This window comes from Nyctibius grandis, chromosome 19, assembly GCF_013368605.1.
Source record: "Nyctibius grandis isolate bNycGra1 chromosome 19, bNycGra1.pri, whole genome shotgun sequence".
NCBI lineage: Eukaryota > Metazoa > Chordata > Aves > Nyctibiiformes > Nyctibiidae > Nyctibius > Nyctibius grandis.
The window spans coordinates 9,311,744-9,324,386 of record NC_090676.1 but is presented as its reverse complement, the minus strand read 5'-3'; the positions used below and the strand labels follow the sequence as shown (position 1 = coordinate 9,324,386).

The 12,643-nt window shown below is 39.0% G+C and overlaps 1 protein-coding gene across 4 annotated transcripts in view; it reads right to left on the bottom strand.

The window, feature by feature from the left end:
* PREX1 (phosphatidylinositol-3,4,5-trisphosphate dependent Rac exchange factor 1) overlaps positions 1 to 12,643 on the bottom strand; it is a 167,656-nt gene that overhangs the window by 33,690 nt on the left and 121,323 nt on the right. For all 4 annotated transcript variants that reach the window (XM_068416018.1, XM_068416019.1, XM_068416020.1 and 1 more), the window contains exons 15-18: positions 12,251 to 12,323; positions 10,768 to 10,910; positions 4,243 to 4,335; positions 465 to 613 (exon numbers count right to left, since the gene is read on the bottom strand). In XM_068416018.1, coding sequence (XP_068272119.1) covers positions 465 to 613; positions 4,243 to 4,335; positions 10,768 to 10,910; positions 12,251 to 12,323 — 458 coding nt within the window. The remainder of the gene's footprint in view (positions 1 to 464; positions 614 to 4,242; positions 4,336 to 10,767; positions 10,911 to 12,250; positions 12,324 to 12,643) is intronic.

Genomic DNA, 12,643 nt, shown 5'->3' with positions numbered 1-12,643 from the left:
TACAGAATCTAAAAATGCACAACGCATAACAGGGCCAAGCCTCATTCTAAGATACAATGATGGACTGAAAAACTCTAAGGGCTGATATCATTAGAGTCATCCAAAAATTAGCCAAGATTTAATGGGGTGGAAGTTGCTTTCCCTTGGACATATATTAGTCTGAGAAGCTTCACACCTGAGACAGAATGACAATCCTTGTGATTCAGTTCTGTTTGTGCAGAAGGAAGCCAAAAGTTAACTGCAGTATAAAGACAATACATCTTAACTTGTTCTAGAAGCACAAGGTTCATCACTGAAAACAACCTGTGACTCTTGTATCTCTTTCATTTATGTCATTTGTTTTCCTATTGAACAGCTTCTGCATAGCAAAGTGTTTACAGAGTTTTCACTACAAAGTGTAGAAGAAATATTTAGTAATTGACATTTCTAGATAATCTTCTCTGTCGGCCCATGTTGGCACTTACTCTTTTGATTTGGTGGCTACCAGAAGCCTGAGCGGCCTTCGTGAGCAGAAGGACTGGTTTAAGATGGCTTCCACTTCTGAAAACGGGCGTAGGAATATTAAGTCCTCATTGATGGAATATATTTTTCTTCCTGTCTGCAGGCCAGCCATCTGCAAATGAAACAAACACCACAGAAAACTTTGGATCATTAGCAGCATCTCTGAAAGTTCAGGCTCTGAGGTCCAACTGTTCTCTACTTATGGAAATTCCTAGGATTATTGTCATATGGAATACTGTATATACCATGCTGGTTCATCAAATAATTTGTCAGTCACCCTTAGTTGTCTGCATTTACAGAAAACAGAGAGATTTCACCAGTATCTGTATAAATATGCCACTCCACAGATACATCTTTCTTTGCAACAGATGTATCTTTGTACTTTTCTGCCACATTTTTTTTAATACGGGACTACTAAAACAGGAGACTATATAAAAAAAGGGACTAAAAAATAGGCGACTATAATAGGCTGTCTGCGATATCCAGTGAGATACAGAAGTCTGACTTCCCACAACTTACAGCTCAGGCGCAGGGAGCCAAGAACACAGTCAACCACTAGCCATGCAAAACCAGTCTATACCTAGTCACGTAAGTAAATGTAACCTGTTTTTCAGTGGTGGTAAAAACCTGTCTCTGCTTTAAGTGAAGTACTGGCTCTTCATTAGCCTAAAAAGCCACAAGATTTTCATTTTAATTCCTAGATGTTGCACCTAACAGTTATTTGGTCATGGTCATACAGGAAGTCAGAGACAGATCCGATGACAGAATCAAGATCTCCTATTCTGCCAACTGGACGATAACACTAAACATACCTCTTGATGATCTATATCAGTTAGAAAGTAACATAATAGCACTTAGACTAGGTGTTAGGATATCAAGGAAATACAAAATTCCCTTCTCAAAGTAGCTCATGCACTTAATGTATGTGCAATTAGCTAAACTCTTTACATACCTGCAATCATTCTACCTGTGGATGACCTCTTTATATTCCTAACTTATTGCTTGTGCATACAGGACACCTACCTGCACACATAATCATAGCAAATCCATGAATGTATGAGGTACAAAGTCGCATATTAAACCCTACAAACTTGCAACTTTCCAATAAAAATCTGCTACTCTACTGAGATATAACTAATGAGGCTAAGGGAGATTAGAGAGCATGTATCTTTAAGAGTAAAGACCTATAGTGTCAGAGAGCTGCTGAATAACGGATGCTCCTTATGACAACTCAATGCAGTTGTCTGGATCTGGGCCATTGTTTTTCCCAAACGCCAGCAGCTTGCTATCTGCTGTTCATCTGCATGGCCATTGGCCAGCTGGCTGCTTGTCGAACACACTCCGTTCAAACACTCGACATCTGCTTGTCAGTTGGCTGTTCAGAGTAAGACAGCGCCCACACCTCCCAAAAGGATAATTTTTTTCACTGTTGCTTTCTTCTGATAGAGTATCATTCATAATCCAGCTCCAGGATTAAAACCTGTGGGAGTAAGCCCAGCTACAATTAACCTGCAAATGAGCTGGCTTAGAAAGGAAGATAAGGTACAAACTGAGGAGACAGTGACTTTCTGAATGTCCTCTGAAGACACAAGAACCTGGGATAGGCATGGGATGTGCCACAGTCCACAGCAAGCAACCACTGCTATAGGATTTTTTATAACCCTCCATCTAGGTGAGCTGAGCAAGTGTGAATAGTCACAGGCAGCTGCTGCCAGGAGCATGGGGGGACAATTCCCACAGGCAAGAGTCCCAGGCTGAGAGCTGCTCATCATTCAGGATCACAAGAGCAAGTGCATGAGCAGTGCCCACTAGGGCACTATTCTATCTAAGGGCCAAAACTGAGAAGCTGAAGACATGTCAGGTGACGAGTTCCCAAACTGCAGTTCAAGTACCTTATCAGTACAGGAATTTGATGTTCCAGCAATTCTTTTCTTAACAACTTGTAAACATTTTGGGAACTGCTTCTGGCATAGGCAAATCTAACAGCTCACAAAACAGTTTCTAAAATAGCTGGAGAAGAAAAAAGACACTAATAATAGAAAGAACAATGCTTGGCAACTCTGATTTTGAATAAAAAACCCCAAAACTCCTGTTGCACATGCATGGAGTTCAATGCTGTGTGCTGCCACAACCTGTGCATGACAGGTTTTTTCTACGTATACTAGGAAAAAAAGATTGCAATCCCAAACTCAAACAGAATGTGTTAATCTTGAATAAATCCATGCAAGTAATAGATTTGTTCCCACTTAAATGATGAACCTGGAATCTTATTCTGGCCTAAATTCTGACAGTCCTAATGAATGCAACGCACTGTGAAGCAAAGCTGCATGTCTTAATTTTTGTCCCTAAAGAGTGTGACAGCAGGCACAGGGTCTCTAAATGGCCTACAGCTGCTGAGCCACACAGAACTACACGCTGGATATCTTTCCAGTATCACAAAGCAATTAAAAAAGCCCAAGAATGTAATGAAATGCATTACTGTTGGACCTCAGGTCTTTGCAGAATGAGCTGACAGCCCTCTCGTGCAGAGAGATGCAGATCTAGTTCTCTTCTGGAGCAATGTTTTAAGATCAAGTTGAAAAGATGGGCTCATGGTCACAGATAGTTTGTCTTGGAAGATCAAGAAAAAGATTCCTTAGAAAATTGTGTGCTTCTGTTGTCTTAAAACACAACAGATTTGCAGGATATTCCACAGGCATCCAGCCAAAGAAAGTGCAGCAGGATTATCTGTCAGGCAATGGTTTACAGCAGAGGTTTAGATTAATAAGATTTTTGGCCAACCTATGTTGATTTTGAGCATGAGGTAGAGCATAGGATTGGTTTCTTTGGTGACCATAAAACAAACGAGAATGAGGAATACTGAAATAATTTTATTCTAATATTAAATTTCAGTTCAAAATTCCTTCCCGTTTGACATTCTCAACTTGCTAAGGTCAGTCTGTCCACTTCAGCTGTTTGCATTGGACGAGTCATCCAGGAGTTATCTGTAGCCTAAAGCAGTGACCAACAAATGAACGTTGACATTAACAAATTCTGTAATGGCTGTCCTGGACTTTTAATTACAAGTACTGTCTGTGTGCTGCCGCAATTTACTGTGAAACCCTGGACAAGTCATTTAGTCCTCTCTTATCTTCTATTAAGTGCTAAAAGGCACCTAAATAGCTTTTAAAAAAATAGACTTTCAGTCTGTCTGTGCCTTACTTGTAAACGGAGGATCACATTGTGTTATCCACTCAAGGGTTTTGTATGGATAAACAAATGATTATAAAATACTCAGATCCTATAACATTTGGGCCACCTATGTGCCTCAAAGAAACAAAGCAAATATATTCTGTAGAGCTCTTAAAAAATACCAGGGCTCATGAGAGAAATGAGTGCATGCTTTTTAAGAAAAAAATGCATGCTTTCACTCCAATAAACCTGTTTCTCATTGAACATCTTTGCTATCCCAAAACATGTTACTTTCCCTCCCTCCTCAAATTTAAGTTGCTAACGAACCTGAGGTACGCTATCGTCACCAGAGATACTGCTGTTGTCCTATCACTTATCAAAAACATTCAGCAAGTCACCCAAAGATGCCAAAACACTTAGCAATTTACAGAGACAGTTTATTACCACAGGAATTGTGGAAGATACCGAATTTTCTACTAGCTGCCTTTAAAATTAAACAGAATTTAAGAGGATGGGTTTGTACCTTTTCAAAGCATTGAAATATTCTTAGGTACCAAACCCAAATCCTACCTCTGCAGAAGACCCTCGTCGAACTGACTTCACCACGATTGCTTTGTTCTTTTCTTCTATGTCAAATCCATAGTCATCCTCTTCTGGTAAAATCTTAAAAAGAGCACAAGGTAATGCTTCATAAATATGGAGTTAGCTGAAAACCTGAAGGATGGAGATGAGCAACTGGACTTGTCATTGCAAGCCGTGATTGACAGACCTGTAGATCTTAAGGCTGAAAGGGACTATTAGGTCATTTGGTCTGATCTCCTACATAACATAAGCCATAAAATTTAATCAAGTTATTTCTGCATTAAGCCCTTACTATACTAAAGCAGACTTTCCAGAGAGTTATCCAGTTATGATCTGCAGTCTTTAAGAAGTGATGAATCTACTCCTACCCTTGAGAGTTTGTTCCAATGGTTAATGAACTCTTCTATTAGAAACTGTACTTGGTTTAACTTCTAGCTCTTCATTCTTCAATAGATCTTTCACTTTTAGATTACAGAATTCATCAATATTCAGTATTTTTCATTGACAAATGTATTTACAGATCAAAGTGTAGTCATTTATTTATTTTTTAAAATACATCCCACACACCCAATAACGAACAATCTATGAGTTCCTCTTAGCATTCAGTTTCAGATAAATTGGGGATCTCAGGCCTATCTCTTATCTATAATACCACACACTGCTTCCTCTTATTTGCACTGAGGTCACACAGACTTGCCTTATAAATATTTTTTAAAATCACATCAATCATAGCAAATATATGTTTCACTCATCCTTTTCTAGGGGTTTATTAACAATGAAAAAAAAGCTTAACAACTCACTTCCCATTTAAAAAAAATAAAGCAAGCCTGGCCACTAGTAAATGGACAAGTGGAAATTTTACCAGATAAGCATCTTGTATTTGAGCAAACACTACACATTTAAGAACCATCTGATAAATTACAATTGAGTTAAAAGGAAAAATGAAGCTATCTATAATCTAGCATGCCACTGGGAAAAAAATTACTGAGAATTATTTCCTTGATTCTGATGATTTCTGCACTATTGTACAATAGTGTCCCTTTTCTATTGAAGTCAATGCCATCAGGTTATAAGCTTTATCATTTACAGGAATTCACCTTAAATAAAAATTAAAGAAATAGAATAATCCTTTCCTGCAGGAGCAACACAACCATGTTAAAATAACGTAAGACATAATATATCTGCAGGGAAAAAGTCCTCATCAGATGATGTTCAGATTAAACGATGGACAGGAAAGTAAAAAGACTGAAAGGTAGGTTTGCCATTCTTGGACATTCCTAACAAAGTATTTTCAGAAGCAACGCTATTTATGCATGTTTAATAAAAGGACACTTTAGAAAACTGGGTATATCACTGGTTAGATTTTTAGTGTTGCAAGTGTAATGAGTTTCAGCCCAACAAAATATGTACTTTTATCACTTTGCATTTGGGATTAAATAGAAAATTTCCAGGATAGCTCTCCATCCAATTCTCATTTTACACTTGAAGAGACTGTTCAGTTTCTTTTGTTGGATTTTGAAAGCATATGTGAAAAAGATATTTAAAAATTTGGAGGCATTGATTTGCCAAGCTTAAGAAGCCAGCAGCTAGACACACTGACATGATCTCTTGGGTGCATCTACCATTACTATGCATGAAGATCTTTTATATGCTATCATTTTTAATAACATACCTTTCTCTGTTCATTAGTTCTGCAAACATGTATTGTTTGAAAGCAAAGAACCAAAATATTTTTAAGAAACCCCAAGTGCATCAAATTAGGAACTTTATCACCATGTTGTAAAGACAGAAATCTCACATTCTGTATACCGACGCTCCTGTACGGGGGACACTCTCTTATGAAAATGTAGACTATGGATAATATTTAATATGCAATACTTGAAAAAGGCTATGATTCGTTCTTTATTATGAAGTAGTAATACCTTGCAATTCCACAGCTGAACACCATTCATCCCTAAGGACTCCAAAGCAATTAACTAACTTGCCATCTACAAGAATTATTTCTGTGTCCCTGAAATCCAATCAGTTTTTGAACATAAGGCAGCAGCTGTTTAACTTGAAAGACAACCACGTTAAAAAATGAGACCATATGAGAAATAAACATGTTTAATCAAAACATAATCAGAACATATTCAAAGAGAATTGGGGGTGGGGGGTAGTGGGAAGAAGAAAAGCTGTGCAAAGAATGGTCTGTTACACGTATATAATGCAGAAGCAGGAACTGTCAGCCTCAACTCCTGGGGATATCAGCAGCAGAAGATGCAGCATAGGCAGATCAACCGCCATTTCCTAAACTAGGGTCCAGGATCCACATCCTTCTCCCACAGCCTTCCCTACAGCTCTCCAGCATAAACTCTTCTCTGTTGGACACACTTGAACAGTCTGACTTGGTTAAGAATTTCTTAAGGAGCAGTGACTTATCAGATAATGCAAGTCTGAATGCTTCACAAAACCGATGAGGTTTCTGTGGCCCTCAGCAGCATTCATTTGAAGACAGCTAGTTTCCTGCCGCCTCACGTCCCAGGTTGTTCCAGTCTCCCAAGCCTTTCAAAAGTCCACAGCTCTGAGGCACTAAAACAAAATTTGAAAAGACAAAATTTCTTCCCAAAGAGAAGCTCCAGAACCTTAGCCAGCCCTACTCTTATTATTCTTAAAGGTATGTTTTGCCACATTAGCAAAATAGGCTTAATATATACAAAATTACTCAAAGTTGCTTCTGGTTTGTGAGCTTTGAAATCGAGCACTGAAATCAAACTGTTCATTCTGAACAGTGAAAGATTTACAACCCAAAGGGTGTTTTTCACTTCAGAGTTCACTGTAATTTTTAGTATCCAAATCCACTCAAAGCCCTTATCTGGCCACCTATGCCTGGATGATGGATGCCTCTTGTTACTGACTTGCCAGCCTTTCTCCTTGGGAGATCAGAAATCCCTAGAGGATGGGCTCTTATTAGTGGCTCTCTTCCCAGGGGTGTTTAAATCCATGATCTTAATTCTCAAGCTACAATAGACTGTGGTACACTAGTATGGTAAAGAACAAAGGGAAATTTCTTTTTTGCTCACTCTCTGCTGAAATTTTGCAGAATTAGGTCATTTTATATTAGCACAACACACAAAAATAATTCCCCTGGAATGATTAAAGATGAAAGAGATTTTTATTAAAGACCAAGTATGGCTTTATTGAGTAATACAAATTACTATTATTTATTCATAGTTAGGAGAAATGTGTTCTATAGTTTTATAAGAATTTTAAGGTGAATGCTACGTTTATTGGATTAGCTGGTTTAAAATGGAGAAGACGTGAACTCAAATCATAATACTACCTATTAACTAAAAACTTGGTATCTGAAATGCTGAATTATAAGGACACTCTCGTTTTCAAAGCTGATTCTAGATGTAACAGCAGTAGCAGAGCCCTATGGATAGAGGAGATTTAGCATCTTAATTTTCAGATGGTAAACTGAAGCACGGAGTGACTCAGGCCACACTGAGTTAATGTGAGAAGTTAAATTAAAACCCAGGTAGCCCTGACTCTTGTGCTCAAACCATTGGCTTTCATCAAATATGCTGCAGTACTCAGGCCCCTGCATGAGCTGCATTCCAGGACATGCCACAGCCCTGGCTGTGAATTGCAGTGGGACATGGCCACTACTCTCTCCTGCAACTACTGCAACATACTACTGAGTATAAGAAATATGGGGTACCCTGAAGGAATGTAGGAGATATCACAGGTCTGGAAAGTTGATGAGGTTTAGACTTACAGTCCAGATCTCCAATCCAGCACAACAGTTTTGAGAACGCTACATAGAATGTACACAGGCGTCATCTTCAGAAATCACGGGAAATGCTTTTCTTTTGAGATCAGGTAAGTGATACACTAGAGTCTTCTGGGGACTCTAGCGTTGTGTGTGCGTTAAACCTCTTAGGCAACTTTGACGGAGGCCCATCTCTACAGGCAACTATCCTTGTCTGAGGGTCAGCTCCAAGCTACCGGCTTTAATTTGCATTGTGGTTGGCTTGGGCTAACAGTAGAGGTGCTGATCACAGGTCAACAGCACACCACAGTAACCAAGTCACAATGCTTGGAGTCAATCCAAAATCCAAATTCTCTTCAACTATGCAAAGAATGTTGTATATTTTCCCAGTTTGTCAAGATTTATGTCCTTCAATGAGAAACAATTGCACAAATAAATGAGCATTAAGTTTTGTTTGAAGTGCATTTTTTGAGACTGAAAGCCCTTTTTTCCTTGGCATTCCTAATGATATATTTGCCAAAGCTTCTGTTGTTTTCTGTTTTCAAGGGCAAGCTCTCCTGTGATAGAGCAAACTTAGATGAAGGGGGTGGGGGAAGCTGTGCATTAAACAGCTCGGATTTCATGGCAGTATAAAAGCATGTTTCAAAAGCCAGTGCTGAGGAAATTCCATTAAACTTCCTATGGTGGGATCAGGGGATGGGAAGGATCGATGTCCTATCATGAGCGTAAAGAGGCAAGTAGTGATGTTCCACAGACAGCAAACCCTCAGGATTCCAGCTGCTCGTAATTGCTAAACACAGAATAACACAGAAGTCAGGCATAAATTATTTTGTGGGTAACTGTAATGCATTTACTGTAGTGCTATTTGTGGGATCTTCTTTACAAATGTTCAGGGAGCTGCTGACTTATTTGTGAAAATGAGGGCAACTCAAAACTTTAGCATGACTTCTACTCATTTGACAAAAATCTGTCCCCTCTAAGTGGGAGACCTCTTATTCAGCACGTGCTGTTCATTTCCGATTTTTTACTTTTTGAGATGAGACTGTATTTTGACAGAGGCTGACCGATGCACTTCAGAACTACAATAATAGTAATATTAAAATTATTCCTGTTGCAAATATTTCAGTTACCAAATTATGGAGTGACTGGAAGGACCAATTAGGGATTATGATTCATCAGTAGTAAATAGTCCATGTGCAACTTGCTTGTTTGTTCTGTCTCTTCAGTGAATACTAATAAATGATTATTAACAGAAAACAGAATCAAAGAACTTTAAATCGCTCATTTCACAGCTAACATACTACCGTTGTGAGTTTTGTCATTTTAACAGAATTGCCTTCAACTGACAGAAAAAAGCGGAAGAGACATACTAGTTATTGTTTCCTCAAACTTTCTGGTCTTGATAAGGAGGAAAATTAAAAATATTTGAACAATGGCAGTTCCCACCAACTTACATGAAACTGATCTCCGAGTGCTTTACAAATCACAATTGAAAAAACCCACAAAGTTTACCACCTTTTAAGTACCTTTATCCAACAATTCTCCATGAAGATAATCATATTAAACTGACGCTCCAGTCTCTGGCACTGGATGCATACAGGAATAATTTTGAGGGACCATGGTGCTTTAAATATTACTTCTGGCCATTCAGACAAACACTGTCTGGTCTCCTGGGAGACAAGACAACAGTGAGACAGAGAAGTTTGTGTGAACCACAGGAACAATTTTCCCATATAATGGATCTCTGGATCTCTTCCACCAATTCTGCTTTTGTAGTTTCTGACCCAAGTTTTTATCCTGCTCCTGCATTTGTCAGCATTCAAAGGCAGAAAAAGATGGGCCTGGAGCCACTGGCAGTAAACAAGGATCTCAGAACAAAGAGTTTGCACCAATCCGACTACCAAGTCCAAACAGCGTTAGAATAATCCCAGTGCAGTAAGGACTGCGATGGCATTTAGTGAGGTGGGAATCTGGAGATAACAGTAATGTTGCAAAAGCATGAACACAAAGAACAGTATTTTTTGGAAAATGGTTTCCATAAAGAAAGTAAAGCTGATACTTGATCCAGTAATGCAGGGCATATTCGTATCACTTAGACAATGTGTCATGAAATATCTGTGTTCTTATCAGTCCTTTAACTTGCATCTGAATCTACCTCACATATAAGGGTGTTTAAACTTAAACTGTGTTTAAACTTGATGGCAGACCTCTCCCAAGACAGCAGTGCCCATTACTTTCTCCTTCACCACACCAACACTGTGGTGCCTGCTCAGCGAACTCAAGAAACATATGGTGCCTGCTAAGACAATATCTCCAGCTCCCGTCCAGACTCTCTCAAGGGCTCCATGGGAATCGAAAGGGGTTGGGCTGTAAACTGGATGAAACGGTCATATCTCTGCGTCTCCTCTTTTCTTGAGGCCTATCAGAAATAGGCAGAAACTTACTTGCATTTGTGTATGTGTGTGTGAGCTGTGAATCCGAAGCTCCCAGGTAGTGCAGGATGGTCACATGCTAGAGGAGGGACCCTGCAACTTACAGATTTCCCTTGCTACTAGAATAAGCTGTGTGGTCTGCCCAGCTAGAAAAGTCAGAGCTACAGAAGCTGGAGCTCTACAGCCAAGTAGCTCAAGAATTAGTATTGATGCAGTGAAGAAAAGTTTAGCTACAGGTGCAATTCCCCCTTCCATCTCATCCTCCTCTAGTATAAAACAATACCAGTTTCACAGAAACATCAACGTTTACATTAACATATTTCTTACCAGAAGACTCTTTCCCAGGATGTTTTCCACAAGCTTGAAGTCATTACGTAATTGTTTGCTCTTGGAACTGGTACCTTCCATCTCCTCATCAGCATAAAAGCGGAAATATAAGGATTCATCCTTAAATTCACTTTTCTCCAGGACTGAAAACAATATATATGAAATACGTACATGGATTGACACAGAGAAAGAAAGAGAGAAACAAAAAAGAAAGTTAAAGTTAAAGGAAATCCTAAACATTTCCCCAGTCTTTACAGAACAAAGGTCAGATGCCTACCAGTCAGCTATTCAGCTCTCTATTTTTAAGCTGTTACTGTATTTTAGGGATATACTTTCCTTCACAGTGCATAGTAGCTCATGATATGATCTTTGACCTCCCTGGCATGTAGAACGCATACAAAATGCAGAAGATCCTCGTGGAAGAAAGATGTTACTCAATACCTTATGCCCCTTTCCCATGTTAAAATTAATATGGTAAAACTATAACAGGAGCAAAGAAGGGTAAAATGGCTGTTTAAAGGCAAGTGAGATGGCTAAACGGACTAAGGCTTTTCAACTTAAAAAGGAATTGAGAGGGAAATGAGATCTATAAAATTCTGGAAGGCATGACAGAGTTCTTTACTATGTTTTCAAATACAAGACCTGGGGGCTTCAAATAAAAGCAGCAAGTGACAATTTTAAAACCTGAGGAACAACTTCTTCATGCAACACTAATGCAAAGGCACTCCTTGCCAGAGGATGCTATGAATGCCAGAAGTTTACATGGGCTCAAAATAGATCAAATCCTTTAAAGAAAAACAACTATTCTTACATTCTTATCAAGTACTATGCAAATTCTCTATTAGTTATTTACAATAATCTGCTCTCAAAAACACTATTCAAAACATGGAGAGCAAATGTTATTCATGACTAAAACTGAATGCTTCATTGAACAAACTTATGTTTTACTCTTAGGACTTTCTATGTGCTATTTGATACTGATACAGATGGGGTTTGTCCACTTTCCCAGTTTAGTAGCAGCAGCATCACTGAGGATGGATGATGTCTAACATTTGGCTGTTCAGATTTGGAAACTTCAGAGATTCAACACTGAGGATTGTGCTTGTTGTCCAAGTAGCAAGAACTAGGCAATTTTACGTCATACCCAACATTTCTAGGTAATATTTCAGGACAGTACTTGGCTTGTGCATTGGTCTGATGGCTCTGGAAGAGATGCAGTGAAAACAAACATTCCCCTTCTAGCTTGTCTATTCACTTCAGGGCTCATCATATTAGCAAGGGGATTCACTTGGGACGGTACTAGGCTTAGACATTTTGTGTAAGCTTGAAGACTGTATTTTAGGACCCGCTGGGATGCCTGCAATTGTACACATGTCAGCATGTGTGGCACAGCCTATAGAAGAGGGATTTTCAGACAGTCAGCTAATCTGACTGAAGTAAGAGCTCCTTTAATTGGCCGTGGGAAGTAATATTGATTCATTACCGTGATGCATGAAGCCATTATTGCAGAGTCCAACACCCAGTGCGACAGCTTCCTCCCGAGTCTGACAGTCTCCCTAGAAACAAGACGATAAATATTACATCTCAGACAACTTCCTAAGCTAAATTATTCCCCTTCCCCACCACATAGCTTGTGGCTCTGAAATTACCAGGATGCTCTTTGTAGGGAACAATAGCAAGAAATTAAAATAGCTACCCTGTTGCCCAGATCCCATTCATTCCTATATATAGCATCTCTTGCCTCCTACAGGAACCAGGAGGACAAAGACCAGGATTCTGGAAAGTAGCTGTTTAACTCACAAAGGGACATAATATTATCTCAAGGTAAAGACTTTTTATTTGCAATCATAGTGTCGGACTTCAGGATCCATTAGCC